Source organism: Pogoniulus pusillus, chromosome 26 (genome assembly GCF_015220805.1).
Source record: "Pogoniulus pusillus isolate bPogPus1 chromosome 26, bPogPus1.pri, whole genome shotgun sequence".
NCBI lineage: Eukaryota > Metazoa > Chordata > Aves > Piciformes > Lybiidae > Pogoniulus > Pogoniulus pusillus.
Genome location: NC_087289.1, coordinates 3,234,287 through 3,255,328, shown reverse-complemented (window position 1 = coordinate 3,255,328; position 21,042 = coordinate 3,234,287). Strand labels below are relative to the sequence as shown.

The window sequence follows — 21,042 nt, the reverse complement described above, 5'->3', positions numbered from 1 at the left end:
GAAAGGCCACTGCTGTCCCTGGAGATGCAACAGACATCTCTCTGCCCTCTCCCAGGCTTGGAGGAAAGCTTCATCATCTTGAGTTAGAATTGAGTTGGAAAAGACCTTTAAGATCATCAAGTCTAACCAGTGTGATGCCAAACCATGTGCCTCAGCACCACATCTCTGTGTCTTGTAAACACATACAGAGGATGGAAGTTCAGCCACCTCCCTGAGGTCTGCTCATTGTTTCAGGCTTCTCAAGGAGCTGAATGCACCTCTCGTTGCCATCAGCCCCTCTGGCTCCGGGCACTGGGGCTCTTGCCCCACTGGTCAAGTGCCTGACATGAATTTAATGGTCAGTGCCTCCCGATGGAGGTGATAAAACCCACAACAACTCGATGGAAATGAGCAGGCAGTGGAATTTGTGTGTCACAAGGTACAGCCTCTCTGCTCCCCTTTTATCCGAACGTTTGGTCTGTCCTGGAGCAAAGCAAGTTACAAAATGGGGAAGTTTGGGTTAAATTCCAAGGATTTAAAGAAGCCCCTCGCCCCTGTAAGCTTCTAGCTTGCTCTGAAGCTGTTGTTTCCGCATTCCTGAGGTGGAAAAGCAGAATTCCAATAAACTCTTGTCCCTGTGTAGGTGAAACAAACCTCAGAAGCTGTGGCTTTGCTGTGCTGCTGTGTAAAGCAGTAGGGCTGCGGGAAAGGCTGGGGCAGGAATGAAGCTGCTCCGGCAGGGCTAGAGCAGGAATAGTTAACTCCCAGCTCAGTGATCTGAATCTCTTCCAGGTGACTGAGCGCAGCACTGTTTAGCTTCCTGCATTTGTCAGTGGGAAAATCCGGGCTCAGGCTCCCTCGCCCTTGTCGCTGCCCTGCCTTTGCTGCCTGAGCCGGGCAGCGCAGCGGCTCCAGCCGGCAGTGCCCCCAGCAGCTCCTCACTCCTCCTCCAGCATGCCTGTTGTCCCGTGGCTGTGTTCAGAGACAGGAGATAGCCGGGGGGGGGGGGCTGCTGGGGTCCTGAACGCCTTTTGAGGTGACTTTTAAGTAGTCTGGAAAGTGATGAGTTGGCACTTTGGGCTGCTTTTCCTGTTCGCCTGGGCGAGGTGAGGTAACCCTTGCTCTCTGCTGGCAGCACCCAGCAGCTGGTGCTGGGGGAGGGCTAAGAGCCTGGCAGAGTGTCCCAGCAGTGCAGTGAAGGTGCTGGGTACTGCAGCTCTTGCTGGGTACCCGTTCGGTTCCCAGATCTGACAAAGCTTGTCTGTTATCATAGGGAGGATTAGGAGGCAGGGATTTTGCGGGCATACTGTGAGCAATTGGAGCATCTGTTGCCTTTGTTTGGTCCCAAAAAGGAGAACTGCTTGGACAGTGAAGACCTGAGGGGTCTCTGTGTGCTGCTTTGAAGAAGCGTGCAGAAAAGAGGAAGGCAGCTACTGTCTGTAGGCTTTAAGTCACTGTAATGGTATCTTACATGCTAGAAAGCTCCAGAGGGTCCACAGATGGAATAAAAATGTGCTAGAGAGATTGGCAGTTACTGATCTAAGGCACAGCAGGACATGTTACTGCTGCTTCAGGCAGGGTTTGCTCAGCAAGGTGCATCCAGTTCATGCTCAGTGCTACAGCCTTGTTTTCCTTTGAGATCAGTAATGAATGCTCCTAGACTTTGGAGAGCCAGAATGAAATCTCTTTCATGTTCCCTTTTTGTGTAGCAATGTATTTTCCTCTCCCATTTCAGAGATTCCCAGATTTCTGAATGTAGTTTTACCAAGCTATAAACTTCTGGAGTGGGGAGTAGCAGAATGATTTGTCCTAGTTTTGCCTGGAGTGAAAAGTGATTCTTCTTTTAAAAAGGAAGACTTAAGAACTCGTTGCTGCAGTGTCATCCTCTGCTGGTGCTCAACAAAATCCAAAAGGATTGGAGCACTTTTTCCTGGATGCTGTAAACACTTTGTCCTTTCCCTTTGGATGCTGTTGTGAGAGTGTTTGCTTTTCCTTGCTGTGCTGTTAGTGACAGCTGGGTTACAGAGAACACTCCCCTTTGCTTTGTGGTGCCCACCTAAGTCTATCTTATGGATGAGTCTCATTGTTTAATGAGACTGCAATTAAAGTTTGCAGTGGCTAATTGTCTTAGATGCTTTATCTTCCAAAGCATTTTCTCTCCTTTTCCATTCCATCTTCTTGTTCTCTTTTCCCTAGGCCTGCCAGTGGACCATTCTCAGCTCTCTTCCCTCATGCTGAAGAGTCCCCTGGGCTTGAACCCAGTCTTTCAGGTGAACTTGAACACAGCTGGCCAGGGTTCATCTCCTCTTCTGAGTCCTGTCCTCAGTGATGCTGGCGGTCCCAGGATAGAGGAGGATGACGAAATGAAACGCAAGGTAAGATGCTGATGGGACTGGGAATTGCCATCCAGAGAAAGGTGCTGGCTTCAGGTGGGGGGAGCTGTGTTGGCTTCGGGTGGGGAGCTGGGGAGAGCTGTGTTGGCTTCGGGTGGAGAGCTGGGGAGAGCTGTGTTGGCTTCGGGTGGGGAGAGCTGGGGAGAGCTGTGTTGGCTTCAGGTGGGGAGAGCTCTTCTTGCTGAGCACTGAATGGTGATGTTGTGTTTGGTGGTAGAACAGATGTGTCCTGTGGTGAGTGTTACAGACTCCAGTGCTGAAGGTTTGGTTGGATCTGTGTGTCTTCACTGTTGTGGCAGAGGTCTCCACTGCCCTCTTGGTGTAGGGATTTTCTTGGTGTCTGCTGCTGGCAGCACCTCCCACTGTTTTCGCAGGAACACCTGCTGATGGCTCTGGCATGGCAGGGAGCTACACTCAAAATTGCCTTTTATACCCCAGAACAGAAACAAGTATTGGTGGAGCTACTCTCTCCATAAGTGACTGTTCCCTCTCTGTTCCCTGAGATGTGGACAGTGCTCTGGCCTTGCACAAGCTTGGGGCTTGCTTATTCAAAAGTGAGAGTTAAAACAGGCTCTGCCTTCTGTGGGTGCCATAGGTGTCAAAGCAGGAACAACTCAGGGTCTTCAGGATATGCTTACAGAATCATAGAATCAACCAGGTTGGAAGAGACCTCCAAGCTCATCCAGTCCAACCTAGCACCCAGCCCTAGTCCACTCAACCAGACCATGGCACTAAGTGCCTCATCCAGTCTTGCCTTGAACACCTCCAGGGAGGGTGACTCCAACACCTCCAGGGAGGGTGACTCCACCACCTCCCTGGACAGCCCATTCCAATGCCAATCACTCTCTCTGCCAACAACTTCCTCCTAACATGCAGCCTAGAACTTCCCTGGCATAACTTGAGACTGTGTCCCCTTGCTCTGTTGCTGCTTGCCTGGCAGAAGAAATCAATCCCCACCTGGCTACAGCCTCCCTTCAGGCAGTTATAGACAGCAATGAGCTCTGCCCTGAGCCTCCTCTTCTGCAGGCTGCACACCCCCAGCTCCCTCAGCCTCTAGGCAGGGACTTTTTACAAGGGCTTGTAGTGACAGAACAAGGGACTTTGAGCTGGCAGAAGGTATTTGAACTGGAGATTAGGAAGAAATTCTTTATAGTGAGGGTGGTGAGATGCTCCTTATAGGGAGCCTTTCCAAGCCTTTCACCAGCATCCCTGGTGGCATTCAAATAATATCTGGACACGAGTTAGTGGGCATGGAAATGCTTGGTTGGCAGTTGGACTTGATGATCTTGGAGGCCTTTTTTCAACCAAAACACTTCTCTGAGTCTCTGATGCTGTTTGAATGCTTTGCCAACTGCTGCCTGTCCCTCCAGCGCTACCCAACTGACAAGGCCTACTTCATAGCAAAGGAGATTCTTGCTACCGAACGGACCTACTTAAAGGACCTGGAAGTGATTACAGTGGTAAGGGCCTTTAACTTCCTTTAATGCTTTTCCTCTTCTTCACAGATTTGTAATTGTTGATTTGCAAAAACTTGGCATTTCTTCCAGGTAACAGAAAAAGGAGGTCCTATGATAAACCATAATCCACGAGCTGTGGAGCTGTCAACTTCCTTGTTACTCAGGTCCTCACGGGGGAGAGCAGATACCTCCTGTAGGCTTCTACCATTAGCTCCAGCAGCTACAGCACATGGCACTTTGATGTCTTAGGCAAACTCCCCTTCTGAAAGCTGTCTGCAGAGGCACCATAGAAACCTTCTGCATTCAGCTTCAGTGACAGTCACTGCTGTCAGCTCTGTTCATAATCCAGCCATCATCCCTCTGCTATTCCTCGGGAAGCTTCTGTCTTTGTGCCTTCTGACAGCACAAGCAGATGACAGCTGCAAAGGGTATTGAGGCTCAGAGAGGTTTGAGAAGTTTGTCAGCTTTTTTCTTTCCTTTTTTGCCTCCTTCATCCCAGAATCTTCAAGTAACTCCTTGTTTGGAGGTTGTTTGGGTTTCCCAAACCCTTATTTAGGTTTCAGACTCCTTCTTGAAGGGCTTTTTGTTTCTGTCACTCCAGGTTTGGATGCTGGGACTGTTGCTTTTCCATAAGCTAACGTTTTAATTTCAGCAAAGAGAAGGTTTGAGTCCCTTCAGTTGAGGTTTCTCAGTGAGCACCATCTCACTCAAGTTCCTCCTACAGCCTTCCTATCATGTCCCCTCAAAGATGGGGGAACACCTCACACCTCAGAGGAGCTCTGAGATGCACATGTCCCTGCCAGAGGTCCCTTCCAACCCAAATCAGTTTATGATTCTATGTGATATGCAGCAGGATGTCTCCAGCTACTGAATGACTTGCACAGGGCTCCCCAGGTTTTCTGAAGGAGCAGTTTTACCTATGCTGAAGTGAAAGCAGTGCTGTGACATCAGCTGTGGTGGCCATGTGGTGATGACTGTCAGTTAGAGCTGGTACCAACCACCTCATCATTGCATTAAGAAACTTGTTTGTGCCCAGGTCTGATCATAAGCCTCAGACTTGTGATGGGTGGCAAGGAAAAAAATGCACATTTTGCTCAGGTCATGTCATCCCGAAATCTTCCTTCCCCTCTTGACTCCCCTTTTCCTGCCCCCTCCCTCTTGCCTCCTCCTTTTCTGCCCCCTCCCTCTTGCCTCCCCCTTTTCTGCCCCCTCCCTCTTGCCTCCCCCTTTTCTGCCCCCTCCCTCTTGCCTCCCCCTTTTCTGCCCCCTCCCTCTTGCCTCCTCCTTTTCTGCCCCCTCCCTCTTGCCTCCTCCTTTTCTGCCCCCTCCCTCTTGCCTCCTCCTTTTCTGCCCCCTCCCTCTTGCCTCCCCCTTTCCCCTCCTTCCCAGCAGACACGTTTGATGCCAGCCATGCATGTGTGTCCCAGAGCCACGTCTCAGGGTTTCTGCTCTCTCTGCAGTGGTTCCGCAGCGCAGTGCTCAAGGAGAATGCCATGCCCGAGGGCCTGATGACTTTGCTCTTCTCCAACATAGACCCAATCTATGAGTTTCACCGAGGCTTTCTGAAAGAGATTGAGCAAAGGCTGTCACTCTGGTAAGTGGAGGGTAGCTTTTCCTCCATCCTCTTGCCAAACCCATGTGTAGTCTGTATTTAAACATGCTTAGGATGAAGGAAAAATTCTTTTCAGAAATGATCACTTCAATCATAGAATCAACCAGGTTGGGAGAGGCCTCCAAGCTCATCCAGGCCAACCTAGCACCCAGCCCTGTCCAGTCAACTAGACCATGGCACTAGGAGCCTCATCCAGGCTTTTGTTGGACACCTCCAGGGATGGCAATTCCACCACCTCCCTGAGCAGCCCATTCCAAGGTTGAGGTTCTGCCTCAACACAAGGGGGAACTTCTTTACTGTAAGGGTCCCAGAGCACTGGCACAGGCTGCCCAGGGAGGTTGTGGAGTCTCCTTCTCTGGAGACTTTCAAGGCCTGTCTGGATGTGTTCCTCTGTGACCTGTGTCAGATAGCATTGTCCTGCTCTGGCAGGGGAGTTGGACTCGATGATCTCTTTGAGTCCCTTCCAACCCCTAACATCCTGTGAGCCTATGAAGTATATTGAAAGGTGGAGGGAAGAAACTGGAATTTCTGCATCTCCTATGCACTGTGCCTACTCACTTCATCTCCTTCCCTGTGTTTCAGGGAAGGCAAAAACAATGCTTACATGAAAGGAGATTATCAGCGCATTGGAGACATCATGCTCAGGAATATGCATGCTCTAAAGGTAGGTAAAGCATTCAAATCAAAGAACCTCAGGGTTATTTCAGTGTCTTTTTTCCCCCCCTTTATCAGAGATGAGAGCTCAATCAAGGTTTGGTGCTTCTGCTAAACTTGAAGCGACTTGCAAACAGTTGTTGTTGATAAACAAGTTAAAAAGCAAGCAGAGTAGCTGCAGCAATGCTTTATACCACTGTTCTTGGTGACCTGCACATTATCTGCAGACAAGGTGGTAGTTTGTTGGCTAATTAGCAGGACACCATGATTACTTAATGAGCTTCATCAGCTCTCCTGTGTTTGCACAAGTTGAGTCCTCCCCTGTACAGAAACAGATTCAGAAGTGCTCAAGACACCCTCAACAAATTTGCCAACCCCACTGAGCTGTGTGGGGTGGTCAGCATGCTGGAGGGAAGGGATGGCATTCACAGGGGCCTGGGCAGGCTGGAGAGCTGGGCCTGTGCTAACCCCACGGAGTTCAACACCAGCAGGTTTGGAGGAGAGAAGGCTGAGAGGGAATCTTAGTAATGTTCATAAGTACCTGAGGGGTGGGTGCCAAGAAGGGGCCAGTCTCTTTTCAGTGGTGTCCTGGGACAGGATGAGGGAGAATGGATGCAAACTGGAATACAGGAACCTCAAGGTGAGGAGAAACTTCTCTATTGTGAGGGTGCTGGAGCCCTGGAGCAGGCTGCCCAGGGAGGTTGTGGAGTCTTCTTCTCAGGGGACTTTCAAGACACATCTGGATGCGTTCCTGTGTGACTTGCCTTAGGTGATCCTGCTTTGGCAGGGGGGTTGGACTCACAAGTCCCTTCCAAGCCCTAACATTTTATGACTCTTAAGGTCCTGCACTTGGGTTGGGGCAATCTCAGGCACAGATCAAGCTGTTGCAGACTGCTTTCCTTACAGCCAAGTAATCTCCTGTATGACTCCACAGGAGTTCACCAGTTACCTGCAGAAGCACGACGAGGTCCTGACAGAACTGGAGAAAGCAACCAAACGCCTCAAGAAGCTGGAAATGGTTTATAAGGAGTTTGAGCTGCAGAAGGTTTGCTACCTGCCTCTCAACACTTTCCTGCTCAAACCAATCCAAAGGCTGATGCACTACAAGTTGATCCTGGGCAGACTTTGCAAGCACTACACAGCAGAGCACCGAGACTTCGCAGATTGCCGGAGTGAGTAAGCTCTCAGCTCTACACATGTGAGGCAGGAGCCCATGGATAAAGCTCTGCCCACACCCTGTAGGAATCATAGAAGCACTAAGGTTGGAGAAGACCTCCAAGACCATCAAACCCACCCATCAACCCAATGCCACCATGCTCACTAAACCATGTTACGTGTAGCCATGTCTACAGGGTTGCTTTTTTAGTGCCTCCAGGGGTGGTGACACCACCACCTCCCTGGGCAGCCTGACCACGCTTTCAGCAGAGAGTCTTTCAGGTCATCTTAACCCTGCACTTAGTGCAGCTTGGGATTCCTGGTGGAAAGGGGTGAGCCAACTCTGCTTTCAGCTCAGAGGTGAAGCTGTGATGTCCTGAGGCAGCAACACAGGCCAGATGTCAAAGTGTGCTTCTGTAGCTCATTCTTCTTCAGCAAGAGTTGTTCAGCCTAGAGAAGAGAAAACTCTGGCAGGGACCTTAGAGCTGCCTTCCCATAGCTGAAGGGAGTCTACAGGAAGGCTGGAGAGGGACTTTTCATAAGAGTGTCTAGAGACAGGACAAGGAGGAATGGTTTGGAGCTGAGGGAGAGTAGGTTTAGACTGGATCTTAGGAAGAAGTTCTTCAATATGAGGGTGGTGACCAAAAGTAAATTCTTTGGAGTGTCAAGAGCTTGTATAGTAAATTCTATCTGTTTATTAAGTAATCTTTGGCAAAAATAATTTGCTCTAATTTACTTTTGGCTACATGATGAATTACACAATGTAATGTGGGAGACACAATAATCTTCAGCAGCATGGGAAGCACTCTGAAGTTCCTTGTTAGTCTCTTTTTTGCTCTTAGGGAGCTAGAAAATGCACTCTAATATGTTTGGAGTTGAACTAGATGATCATTGTAGGTCCCTTCCAACTGTTTTAAATTTGAGTGTGTTTCAGGTTCCATTTTCCACGGGTGGCCTGGGTTTGTCTGCTCTCTTCTCACCCCCTTGGTGCCCATTTCTTTACAGATGCCCTGAAGGAAGTGACAGAAATGACATCTCAGCTGCAGCACAGTCTGATCCGCCTGGAGAACTTCCAGAAGCTGACAGAGCTTCAGCATGACTTGATTGGCATAGACAACCTCACAGCACCTGGCAGGGTGAGCACCTCAGCTTAGTTTTCAGAGACTCTCTTGCTTTTACTGCCAGGAAGTGCCTTTCAACCACATATTTGTGGTCACTGCCTCTCTGTGTTGTCTTTTGATAGATGTACTGAGCATAAGTGCAGGAACATCGTGCATGGCAGTCACTGCAGTGGGATGTAAGTGGAATAGGTGAACTGCTGCTCTCCAGGAGGAACTCTGTTCTCTTTCCTTCTCTTGCCTCGTTGATTGAAATGCTTGCTGCAGCAAGAAGTTGATTGATGTTACAGGGCAGGAGGAAAGATGTCATCTGGTGTTTAATGAATCTGTTAGCGAGCACTGCTGGGCACCAATCAACATCTGTGTACTTTGGGGTGAAAAAAAACCCAACAAGCATTGAAATTCTCAGTGTTTGGGAAAGACAAAGCTTTGCCTAACTTTTCATTTCCCCCTGCAGGAGTTTATCCGGGAAGGCTGCTTGTACAAGCTCACCAAGAAGGGGTTACAGCAGAGGATGTTCTTTCTGGTAGGTGTTGCTTCTGGTTTGCATAAAGCCAAAGTACTCAAGTTAAAGTTGTTGTCCAGGTGTGTTTGTGATGGGAATGAGTAACTGGACCTTAAAACTCCCTCTGAAGGACTTTTAGGTTGAGTGTGGCCTGACAATAGTGTCTGTTCAGTTGGGTTCCTTCACAGCACAGCTTGTAACAGGCCTTGAAAAATTAATTCCCTCTCTCTGTAAGTAAACAAAAGAGTAGGTTAAAAACAGTAGGTTCAGTTGATTTAAGAAGTGGCACTTTTTTCATGCAGCTACAGTGACCTTTCAACAACAGGTTCTGAAAAAGTTGTCTCAAAGTATTTGGCCCTGCTTGCTGTCTTCAGAATATTCATAGAATCATAGAGTCAGCCAGGTTGGAAGAGACCTCCAAGCTCATCCAGTCCAACCTAGCACCCAGCCCTAGCCAGTCAACTAGGCCATGGCAGCAGTGCCTCATCCAGGCTTTGCTTGGTATTGATTGTATCTTTCCTGCCTTTTCCAGTTCTCAGATATGTTGCTGTACACAAGCAAGGGAGTTACAGGGACAAACCAGTTCAAAATTCATGGACATCTGCCTCTGCATGGCATGTTGGTAAGTGGCTTCAAGCAGCATCACAGTGTCAAGTAAATGACTTTTCCTTGCAGTAGGGTGAGGCATTCCTTCAGGGCACAAGGAACAAAGGCACAAGATGCTCACAGGACAGTGCCAGCAGCCTGCTGGTGCTGCTGACCATGGCCTGGACCTTCCATGCCCCAACCTGCATGTCACAAAGGTGTCTAGAGCTGATAAGCCTGTTCTTTCCATGGCTTTAGCAGAGCTGCTCAAGCACCTTGTCACCATTCACCTTCACACTGCTGTGAGAAGCTGAACTGGGAGCAGAGCTTTGCCCTGGTGTTTTTCCACTGTGCATACACCTAAGTGTGTGCTCAGTTCCCCTGTTCTAATGGGACTGTTCTTTCTGTGTCTGATTTGCAGCTGATAGTGCTGGATCCGCCGGTAAGTATCAAGCTGCCACCTGCTCAGAACCCTCTTGTTGTGCTGTTAGATGTGGTGTTGTGCTGCAGCTGTAGAAGTGCACAGTAGAGATGCTCATGTAGAGCCAAAATAGACTTGAAGTAGGTGGTGTTCATAAAAGAGTAGCTGTTCTGCACTTGGTGCAGCTGGGTTGTAATCATATTTGACTCAATTTCCTAGCAGGCCAAGGAGGACAGCTTAGTATCACTCACCCAGCAGAGATGAGAAAAAGCTGTTCTTTTTCTGCAGGTGGAGGAGAGTGAGAATGACTGGGCTGTGCCACACTGCTTCACCATCTACTCAGCACAAAAAACCATCGTGGTGGCAGCAAGGTAATGTTTCTTCTCCTCAGTTGCCTGGAGGTTTGATAGGCAGCCTGCTCCAAAGAGTTCCTATTGGCTCGTTAGGTGCAGAGCCAGAGGAGTGGTTCATGCATCCTCAGGAATGCATGACTGGACACTTCAAAACTCCTCTGTGCTTTGGGGGGAAGGGTTGCTCTCATGGCACTGTGTGGTCAAACACTCAGCAGCAGCAGTGACGTTGCAGTCCTCCTGGATGCCACTTTGCCGGTGCCAGCTTTTAAACAACTGCTGTGAAGCAGGGGGCAAAACAAAATCTAAACACACAGGCACCCAGCAACAGAACAAGGGGACACAGTCTCAAGTTGTGCCAGGGGAGATACAGGCTGGATGTTAGGAGGAAGTTCTTCACAGAGAGAGTGATTGGCACTGGAATGGGCTGCTGGGGGATTTACTGCTTGGTATTAGGAACAAGTTCTTTACCATGAGGGTAGTGGAACACTGGAACAGATTGTCCACGGAGGCAGTTGAGGTCCCATCCCTGGAGATACTCAAGGTCAGGATCCACAAGGCTCTGAGCAGCCTGATCTAGTGGAGGATGTCCCTGCTGATTGCAGGGTGGTTGGACTAGATGACCTTTGGAGGCCACAAATAACCAACCCAAACCATTCTATGATTCAAGGTTCTTAAATGTGGAGAGCTACACATAATTTTTCCCTTGTCATGGCTTAGAAGTAGTTCAAAGGTGGTGGGTTTATTTATGGCACCTGACCAAAACAAAACCCCAAACAACAAAAACAAACCTGCTGTTGGGCTTAGGCCACGTGTGGGATTTCCAGGCTAAATGAAAAACTTGCAGGAATAAAAAGAGATGGTTACCCAAAAAAAACCCAACCCAACCAAACAGAAGTGCCACAGCCCCTCCCAAGCAAACCCCAGTGCTATGTATGGCCCTGCAGCAGCAGCTGTGCACACAGGGAATGCAGCCAGAGGTAAAAAAGCCACACTGTGGCCATGCCTGTGGGGAAACCTTACACTGCCACCTACCCATGGACACAGCTGCACAGGTATCAGCTGCAAAGCTCTCAGCCCTGTCATCATGGCATCAGCCCTGTCACTGCAATGGACACTCTGGGTGAAAGAAGTCCTCATCTTCCTCCCTCTGTGTTTTACTTGCTGTCTACAACTACCTGAAGGGACATTGTAGCCAGGTGGGGCTTGGCCTCTTCTCCCAGGCTACCAGCAATAGAACAAGGGGACACAGTCTCAAGTTGTGCCGGGGGAAGTGTAGGCTGGATGTTAGGAGGAAGTTCTTCACAGAGAGAGTGATTGGCATTGGAATGGGCTGCCCAGGGAGGTGGTGGAGTCTCCGTCCCTGGAGGTGTTGAAGAAAAGCCTGGGTGAGGCACTTAGTGCCATGGTCTGGTTGACTGGCTAGGGCTGGGTGCTAGGTTGGACTGGATGATCTTGAGGTGTCTTCCAACCTGCTTGATTCTATGATTCTACTTCCTTGAAATGTAAGGTGAATCCTCCATCCCCTCTAAAAGCTGTGCTGCCTTTTGGGTTGCCTTGTTTCCAGTGTGGAATCACAGAATTGCTTCGGATGGAAAAGATCTCCAGGATCATCCAGTCCGACCATCAGCCCAACGCCCCCAAGGCCATTACACCATGGCTTCAACTGCCAGGTCTGCACATTTGAGCACCTCCAGGGATGGTGACTCCAGCAGCTCCCTGGGCAGCCTGTTCCAATCTCTAACTCTTGCAGGATAGAACTTTTTCATAAACCTCCAGCTGCAACCTCCCCTGGCTCAGTTTCAGACCATTTCCATTTTGTCTGTGCAAAGGAGAGGAGTCCAACACCCACCTGGCTCCAGCCTCCTTTCAGGGGGTTGCAGAAAGAAATGAGGTCTCCCCTCAGACTCCTCTTCTGCAAACCAGACAACCCCAGTCCCCTCAGCTGCTCCTCTCCAGACCTGTTCTCCAGACCCTCCAGCAGCCTTCTTGCCCTTCTCTGGACACACTCCAGCACCCTAAGGGCCAAAACTGAACCTGGTACTCGAGGTGTGGCTTTATCAGTGCCCAGTGTTGGGAGGCCATCTCTGCCCTGGTCCTGTTGGCTGTACTGTTGCTGATCCAAGCCAGGATGCTGGTGGCCTTCTTGGCCACCTGGGCACACTGCTGGCTCACCTTCAGCTGGCTGTCAACCAAACACCTTCAGGTCCTCTTCCTTCAGGCAACTTTCTTTTTGGAGTGAAGTATGGGTTTGTGTTTGAAATAACCTACTGGCTATGAAGTTCTCTGTATGAAGAAAACAAGATCTAGGTCATGTAATTCCTCTTCTGCAACCAGTAGCTCTGGAGTGGGATATCACATGCTCCTCTGGCTCGTTCTCTCTGCTGTAAAGTCTAGATTGGCAATGGTTATTTTAATCTGCATTCAAGGCTTGAAAATAGAGGTGGAAGCTGTGTGAAGCCAGCTTCCTGCTTGTGAAGTTCATGCTCTGGAGGAATTTTTGTTACTTTAATGCAGTCAATAGAGAGGGACTACTCCTTGTACTGGGCAGTGACTTGTGCCTTCCTCCAGCAACCCAGCACTGTGCCAGGGCTCCAGGCTGAGGTCTCCATTCGCTTTGCCTTGCAGTACTCGCCTGGAGATGGGGAAGTGGATGGAAGACCTAAACATGGCAATTGAAATGGCCAAGAAATCTACTGAGAAATCTGACATGCTTCTGGAAAACTCAGTGTGCAGCCGTTCCAACAGTAAGTGATGCTTCCTGCCCTCCTGAAGAGCATCAGTTGTCAAGTCCTCCCACTTCTGCTGCTGTGAATTCCAGGACATTCATGGAATATTTTTGTAGCTCATATGGCAGTGGAGAGTTAATTGTGCTTCTGTTTGGTTTTAATCAAAAGCAATATGCTTGCCTTCCTAGGCTGATGTTCCTGCTAGCTTTAGATGCAGCAGCAGATGCTCCAGCTGCAGAGCTGTTCATTTGATACACTTCTTACCCAGCTCTTCCCTGGGTTTTGCCTCAGTTTAACCATGGAGAGCAGTTTCTCTTCTCCAGAAGTGTGTGGTCTTTGGAGATCAGCTTTCATAGCCCAGCACTTTTGTGCCCATCTCTGGTGGCGTTATGGATGTGCTGAAGTGTGGAGCGTCCCTTCTTGGAGCGCTTCTCTCTATTCCTTGCTACAGATCAGCTGAACTGGGATCGTGGGGATCTTGGTTGGTTTGTTTTACACAGTATTGAGTCAGCTGTCCCAAGCAGAGCCCAGTGATGAAAGCCAAAATGATCTGCTCAGAGTGGCCTTCAGGAGCTGTGTAACAAACCCAAGCTGACCTGCTTTAGGCCTGGACCAGCGCAAGAGGAAAAGGTTTCTCCCAGGAATCGCAGCTCCTCTTGCTCTTTGTGCTGCACACGTTTAAACCGCTGCCAAATTCTCCTCCCCCAGGATCCTCTGATGAGGTGTCTCTAGAGCAGGAGTCCGAAGATGACATTCACTCCTCTCGTAGCTCCTTGGACAGGCAGAGCCACCACCGTGCCAACACGACCGTGCACGTGTGCTGGTACCGCAACACGAGCATCTCCATGACTGACCACAGTGTGGCTGTCGAGGTACCTGCCGGGCACAACTCTGCCGCGTCACTGTCTGTCCTGGCTCGCTCGGCTGCTGCTCAGCCTCCATCCGCTCCATCTGCCCCTGCTCCTCAGCAGTGCTTCCGCAGCCGCGGGGGAGCAGAGGCCCCTAGAAGGCTGCTGCATGTTGGTCCTTCTCTGCATGTCTGTGTCTGCATGCACACCTCTCCTGACAGCAGGGCCGTGTCCAGCGCTGGCTCTAAGGGACACAGCTGTTGGAGTGAGTCCAGAGGAGGCCACGAGGATGATCCAAGGGCTGGAGCACTCTGCTATGAGGATGGGCTCAGGGAGTTGGAGTTGTTCAGCCAGCAGAAAAGAAGACTCTGGGGGGACCTTAGAGCTGCCTTCCAGTACTTAAAAAGATCCTACAGGAATGCTTGAGACGGACTTGTGATAAGGATGTGTAGCAACAGGATGAGGGGGAATGGTTTGAAGCTGAGGGAGAGTAGGTTTAAACTGGATCTTAGGAAGAAGTTCTTCAGTACAAGGGTAGGGAGACTCTGGAACAGGTTGCCCAGGGAGGTTGTGGATGCCTCCTCCCTGGAGGTGTTTAAGGCCAGGTTGGATAAGGCCTTGAGCAACCAAGTCTAGTTGAGAGGTGTCCCTGCCCCTGGCAGGGAGTTTGGAGTAGATGATTTCTGAGGTCACTTCCAAGCTAAGCCAGTCTGTGATCTTGGAGGACTGGATTGTTCCTCAGCCTTGTTGGGGGCTGTTACCTGTCCGTGATGTTTTCCTTCAGAGATTGGCTCTGCTGCACTGAGGTCTGGTTAGCTGCTGTAGTATACCTGGAATTAATGAGAGTGCTTCAGGCTCAGTAGGAGGACAACTTCTTTTCCCTTCTCTCATGGCAAGTGTGAGCAGCAAACTTAGAAAGGACCATTTTATGCCAGCATTATGTTAACACTGAATAAGGATTTATGATGTGCCTTGCTGGGCTGCAGTTTCCTTGGGTCTCACCACTCAGCAGGGCTTGATCATAGGATCATAAATGGTTTTTGGTTTGAAAAGGCCTTTAAAATCCAACCCCTAACTGTTCTCTAATCTTACCAAGTCTGGTGCTAAACCATGCCCCTCAGCACCACGTCTCATCATGCATAAGAACTTGGCTGTAAGGACTTAATGGAAAGCCAACACACCATTATAATGTCATCAGCATTAATAAGGCCATTGTGTAAGGGGAGTGATCCTTCTGGATTGCAATGTTGGCTACTTTAGCTGTGGAGATACTCTAGGATGTTGATGTGAGAGAAGAACTGCATGCAGCACTGGCAGCACACTTTGGTACTGAATCCTGCAGGTTTTGAGACCAGTGTCTCTTACACAGAGCTCTGCTTGCACTGGCACCATGCTTTCTCTGTCGGCTGCAGTTTGGCAAAGGCAGCCAGGTGGGACCCCTTCCTGGAGGCTCACATGCATGGAAATCTTCCAGAAGTGGGATGGACCCAAAATACCATGAAGATGGTCACCAACTAGGCAGAAAGAGGAGAACTAGACTAGAAAAAGAAAGTCACTGGCTAGACAGACAGCAGTGGGGTAGGGTGCTGCACCTGTGTGTTTACCTTCCCACCCTCCCTGCCCTCCTGGTAGGGCACTTTTAGTTCGATGGAAGGAGGTAGAAGTTGGGCTCTGAAGCACCTGGGGGGTTGTGATGTAGAAAGCCTACCCATCAGCTCAGTGAAGGTAGTCCTAGAGGTGTAACTATGGCATAGGGTCCACAAGTGGGACACTTCAGCTGGCAAAGAAGGGGTTTCTTTTGGAGGAGGCTGCCTTCCTTCCCTCGTGGAAGGCACCATCTTGCTCTTCTGCCCCTGGGTGATGAGGCTGCCCAGCTGCCGGCCCAGAGGTCGAACATGTTGGGTTTGCAGCTCCCTCTTGCTCTCATCTGTTCTGTGTTCTAACCCCACCATTTTTTCACACAATTCATTTTCCTTTAACAGATGCCTTTCTTGCATCACTTCTCTTATCCTAATGTTCTGCTTTTCTCTTTCTCTCCTGCTTTTCTCTGCTCAGTTTTCTGCTCTCTTGCTGTTTCTCCAGAGCTTCCTCCTCGCTATTTGCTGGGCCAGGCCCAACGGCCCAACACAATCACCCATGTTTGTTGGTACCGGAACCAGAGCCTATCCCTGTCTGATTACCTGTGCATGATCCAGGTAAAAATGCCTCTCAAGTTGTGTGCTGGTGGGGAGGAGCCATGGGATGCCAAGGAAAGTGTCCTGCCGCTCGCTTTGCGCTCGCTCGCTGAGCCTACCTCTGCTGGCGTGAGGAAGCCCCAGCCAGCCAGGGCAGCTACAACCTTGCCTTGGTGATGCAGGATCTCCTCAAGTTTGTGCTTCCCAAAGTGGTTCTCCAAGCACATCTGCTCCATTTGCTGCCATTCTGTGCTCTAGGTTCCTTGTCCCACCACAGAAGCACTCAGAAGCTCTGACTCCAAGGTGGAACTTTCCCTGCAGCCTGCTGGGCTTAGCTTTGTGGAGCTACCACACATAACTTGGCCACAACCCTGGCATCCTCTCTCTCCTCTTCTGCTGTTGTTTTCCCTCTCACTTGGTGTGTCCTGCCTGGTGTTCCTGTACATACTGAAGGGTTGGGTGCCCTCCTGGCTGTCACATCCCTCTGACCACACAGGTGGGCACTACACTGACCTGTGTCTCCAGCAACAGAATGGTTGACTCGAGGGATGGGTCAGTGCAGTGCCCTCCTGTGCACTGAGATGTGCCAAGTGCTCAGCCATGCCAGGGCAGGAGAACTTGCTGGTGGTGGAGAGAAATCACTGGTTTAGTCAGGAGACAGTTGGGAACTAGAGGACTGAAGATACAAAGTCACTCAGTCACCTTTTACAGCATGGGGGGAAGTGGAGGAGCAGTTAGGGCAAGCAGCAGCAAGCTTTCTACCTGCAGTAGCTGTCTTCTGAAGGACAGCAGCCTGTGGTTGGCTTCATGGTACTTTTCTGTCTGCTCTGTGCTAGAACCAACTCTCTGGATACCTGCTGAGGAAGTTCAAGAACAGCAATGGCTGGCAGAAACTGTGGGTTGTCTTCACCAACTTCTGCTTGTTCTTCTACAAAACACACCAGGTGAGCAAACACAGCTGTTGGGCCATGCTTGTAGTGGAGGGGGAGCCTGGAGGTCCTTGGCTTTCTGCTCCAGCTGCAGCTCACTGCTGGTGGAAGGAGAGTAACAAGTGGAAGAGGAGGTGGTCAATAACAAAGCTGGTCTCTCTAAGGCCTTTCTTTCAGGGTTTCCAGTTCTGTTAGTGGTCCTAACCTTCTGTGGGTGAGGGAGAAAACATCTCCTCATGCAGTGGCTAATGGCAGAGGGGGGAATCAGCAGCCTCTGGTCAGTCTCTGTCCATCTCTCTCCCTGCTGGCCTTCAGCACAAACAGGCCAATGGTGCCTTCAGTGGGAGCTCAGTAGTGACCTGTGCTGCAGTACAGCCTCTGTCTTCTCATCTTACTGGCCCAGTAAGCTCTCTTTATTTTATCCAGGTTCTTTGCCTTGGAGAGCACCTTTTTTGGGAGGGGTATTTCTACTTTTGGGATGGATCTGTGCTTGGAGCTCCAAAGAGAGGGTGTGAGGAGGCTATCAGTTGGAAAAGGCTTCTAAGATCATTCAATCAACAACTGACCCAACACCACCACGTCCTAAAGCACCATGTCCACATGTTTCTTGAACAGCTCCAGGGACAGTGACTCCAAGCACAGTGACTCCAGGCTTCCCTGGGCAGCCTGTTCCAATTACTGACCAGGCTTGCAGAAAAGAAATTTTTCCTAATCTCCAACCTCAACCTCCCCTGGCACAATTTCAGGCCCTTTCCTCTTGTCCTATCACCTGATAGTAGGGAGAAGAGATTGACCCCCACCTAGCTCCAACCTCCTTTCAGGGAGCTGTAGAGAGCAATGAGGTCTCCCTCAGCTTCATTTTCTCCAGGCTAAACAACCCCAGTTCCCTCAGCTGCTCCTCACCAGACCTGTTCTCCAGACCCTTCATGAGCATTGTTGCTCTGTCCAGCAACCACAGGGGAGCCCATAAGGCAGCATCAGGCAGGGGACTAGAAGCAAGGAGCTCTGTAAGCACAGTGAAAGGAGCTGGGGAAAGGGTTCATTGTAAGCTATCAGAATCCTCTCAGAAGATAAAGTCTGTTCCTCCTGCTGCTTTCTCTGAACGAAAGTGCAAAGACCTTGCCCACAGAGCACAGAGGAGGGTGTGTTGGGGTGGACCATGCCTTGCCCTCAGAGCTGGGGTGTTTGACTCTTGCAGGATGATTACCCCTTGGCCAGCCTCCCGCTGCTGGGCTACACCATCAGCTCCCCTGTCGAGGCAGATGGCATTCACAAGGATTACGTCTTCAAGCTGCAGTTCAAGTCCCACGTGTACTTCTTCAGGGCTGAGAGCAAATACACCTTTGAGAGGTAACTTTCTGGTTTCTCTGTCTCTACTGCTATGGGATGTGTTGGTCATTCACTGGGTGATCACCCAGAGCCCTCCTTTTTCCTCCTGAATACCTTACAGCACATTCTCAGTAAGGAAGCTGCTGAAGGAGGGAGCCTTGTGAGCAGAAGCCAGCCCTGTTTTGTCTCAAACTCCTGAGGCAAGACTAAAGTAGCAAGCCACACAGCTTCCAATCAGATTTTGCAGGCCAGGGGCCCCAGGCAAAGACCTTTGCCTAAGTAACAGCAATTTTAGCATCAAAGTTGGTGCAGCTCAGTGTGACAATGAACTAAACACAACAGATGCTGAACAGACTCGATTGTATTACTCAGCTCTCTGCCCAAGTCATGCTAAATGTCACCTACAAGGCAGGGACAGCTGGAGTTGGGGTATAAAAGAACACAAGAGGAACATCTCTCTGAGGGGGAGGAAGCTGTGGATTGAGCAGGAATGAGGATGGTCAATGGCTTGTGCTTTTCTTCTGCTTCCTAAGACCCCTTCTTGGTAGGAACTGCTCATTCAATACAATTCTACTGCGTTTCTGCTCTACTATGGCAAGTGATGGAGCCTGAGCTAGTGAATCCTGAGCAACATCTCTCACAGGCTGTGCAGTGTTATTTACCACACCTCAAGCTGTTCAGCTGGAGAGTTTGTTTTCTAAAAGAGTTAAGAAAGGAAGAGATGTTTTGTGAGGCTTGGTGAAAGAGGGGTACAGCTCCTAACTGCAGGCCTGAAGGCTTGAGCCTTTCTCGTGTCCTTTCTTGCCAGGTGGATGGAGGTGATCAAGAAAGCCACCAGCTCTCCAGCCAGGTCAAACCTGCTGCCTCCAAAGGATGAGAAGGACAGTCACACAGACTGAAGCAGGACAGAGCAGGATCTGTAGCAAGACATCACCAAAAGAGGCAGGTGCAGACAGGAGTTGATAAAAAAACAGCAGGCTCATTTCCACCTGGTTTGGAAAGGAGGAACGAAGGAGTTGCAGGTGGGAATCACATCCATTCCCAGGGGTGTGGGAGGAGGGCCAAGTCTATTCCAGCTGAACCTAGTTGGAGAGAACCTAACAACCACAGAGCTCCAGTGTACACACATCATGGAAGGTTCACTGTCCCAGCTGTACCTGTAAAGTAACACTCTTGCCTGCCCTGAAGGCAGATGCCACCTCGTTTCTCCATCTGGACTGGATGCTCAGCATACGTGGAAGAAAAACAGCAGCTGTCAGCGGTGTGGTTGGCTGCCAGCTGCTGCTGCCAGGGCTTGCTGGCTCCCCAAAGGTCCCTTCCCCTGATGCCCAGCATGGCTGTCTGTACAACTGCTGCCTTGCTGCTGCTAACATCAACCTGCTGGCACAGTCATCTCAGACTAATGAGGGATCCACAGGGGCAGTAGCTTAAACAATCCATCGTGAACAGGGACTGCAGCTCTCCTAGAATGCTGGCAGCTGCCATGGGGGGAGCAGGAAGCCTGGACCCCAGCCAGGCTGCTGAGGTTTTGGTCTGCTGTGGGTCAGTACAGGTAGGGTGCATGGTCCCTGCTCTGAACTCTGCCGTGGTGCATGCTGAGAGGGTCACTTGCTATTCTCGTATCACAGCTCCAGAGCTTCTTTATCCTCTAGCAGGCATTATTTAAGGCATGGGATGGCAAACACACTCTCCACCCTCATCTGGCTGATGTTTTCAAAGCATTTAAGCAATACAAGAGAACAAGCTTCTCTGAAAGTCACTGTTGCTTGTGCTTATGTCATGCAAAGACTCCTGGAAGTCCCTGTTCATACCTTCAGATTCAGGATGGGATCCATCTTCTCTTTCTAATGAAGGTGTAGGAAGTCAGTGGGTGCCAGGTAGAACAGTAGCATCTGTGGGCTCCATTAAACCTCTGTGTAAAATCTGAACTGTTTGGGTTTGTTCCATTTGTGTAAAGCAGTCACCTTTGCTTGCGCCCACAGACGGACTGACATGAGCTAAGTGCCACAAAAAGGCTTTGATGGGCTCTAGGGACTCTGCTTTTGTATTTATTAGATAGAAAAGTGTTTGTGTAGTAGAAGGAGCAATGAAGTGGTGCAGTGAAAGAAACAGGCAAGTGTTTGTGTGTTGTGAGGAGAGGAGGGTAGCGAGGTCTGGCAGACCACGGAGGACAGAGCGTGTGTTGTCTAAGGCTGTTGTAAGTTATGGTCTGAAACATGCCTGGGATGGAGTTCCAGAGGGATTTTTCCAGACTGAGTGCTTGGCCTTTGCATGCTAGAGAAGAGTGGCTGCAGCCCCAGCCTTCACTCCCCCTCACCATGCCCAGTGTCCCATTTAAGTTAAATGTATTTAATTTATTAGTGCTGTCTGGTTTTGGGTGGTTTTTAATTACCTGTTGTAGGTGTGTACGTGTGGACTGCCTAGGCACAGCACAGCTGGAAGTAAATAGCATCTTGGTATAAAACTCTCTCAGCCTCTTCTTCCCAGTCCATGGCCACACTCTGGCTGGCATCGGCACTGCAGCGTTGCTTTTCCTCAGGCCCAAGAGGTTTCACACTGGTGAGTCTTTGCATTCAGTGCTTCTCCTGGGTGATGGCAGCTGGTTCTTTGCCGTGGTCACTACAGCAGCTGCTCAGCAGGACAGCAGGAGTGTTTTCTTCCTGCATGAGAACTCTTCCATGCACTTGCTGCCCTCTTGCAGAGCAGCTCTGCAGGAGTAGGGTCTCTGCCAGCACCTGGGGCTCTGGTCCCTACACCTCAGCCCTTAGTTGCTGCAGGGATTCCTGGGGCTAGGATATAAAATA

At 50.1% G+C, this 21,042-nt stretch overlaps 1 protein-coding gene across 5 annotated transcripts in view; it reads left to right on the top strand.

Moving 5' to 3' along the window:
- The window catches only part of FARP2 (FERM, ARH/RhoGEF and pleckstrin domain protein 2), a 68,374-nt gene extending 47,668 nt beyond the window's left edge, over positions 1-20,706 (top strand). For 2 of the 5 annotated variants that reach the window (XM_064165702.1, XM_064165701.1), the window contains exons 14-27: positions 2,176-2,354; positions 3,743-3,832; positions 5,290-5,423; positions 6,024-6,105; positions 7,030-7,267; positions 8,256-8,386; positions 8,826-8,894; positions 9,406-9,495; positions 10,168-10,250; positions 12,858-12,976; positions 13,667-13,830; positions 16,817-16,924; positions 18,108-18,259; positions 19,047-20,706. In XM_064165702.1, coding sequence (XP_064021772.1) covers positions 2,176-2,354; positions 3,743-3,832; positions 5,290-5,423; positions 6,024-6,105; positions 7,030-7,267; positions 8,256-8,386; positions 8,826-8,894; positions 9,406-9,495; positions 10,168-10,250; positions 12,858-12,976; positions 13,667-13,830; positions 16,817-16,924; positions 18,108-18,259; positions 19,047-19,137 — 1,730 coding nt within the window. In that variant the 3' untranslated portion in view covers positions 19,138-20,706. Of the gene's footprint in view, positions 1-2,175; positions 2,355-3,742; positions 3,833-5,289; positions 5,424-6,023; positions 6,106-7,029; positions 7,268-8,255; positions 8,387-8,825; positions 8,895-9,405; positions 9,496-10,167; positions 10,251-12,857; positions 12,977-13,666; positions 13,831-15,861; positions 16,002-16,816; positions 16,925-18,107; positions 18,260-19,046 lie in introns of those variants that run through there. The other 3 variants (XM_064165703.1, XM_064165705.1, XM_064165704.1) reach the window with 3 other exon arrangements.
- The last annotated feature ends 336 nt before the right edge of the window (positions 20,707-21,042 follow it).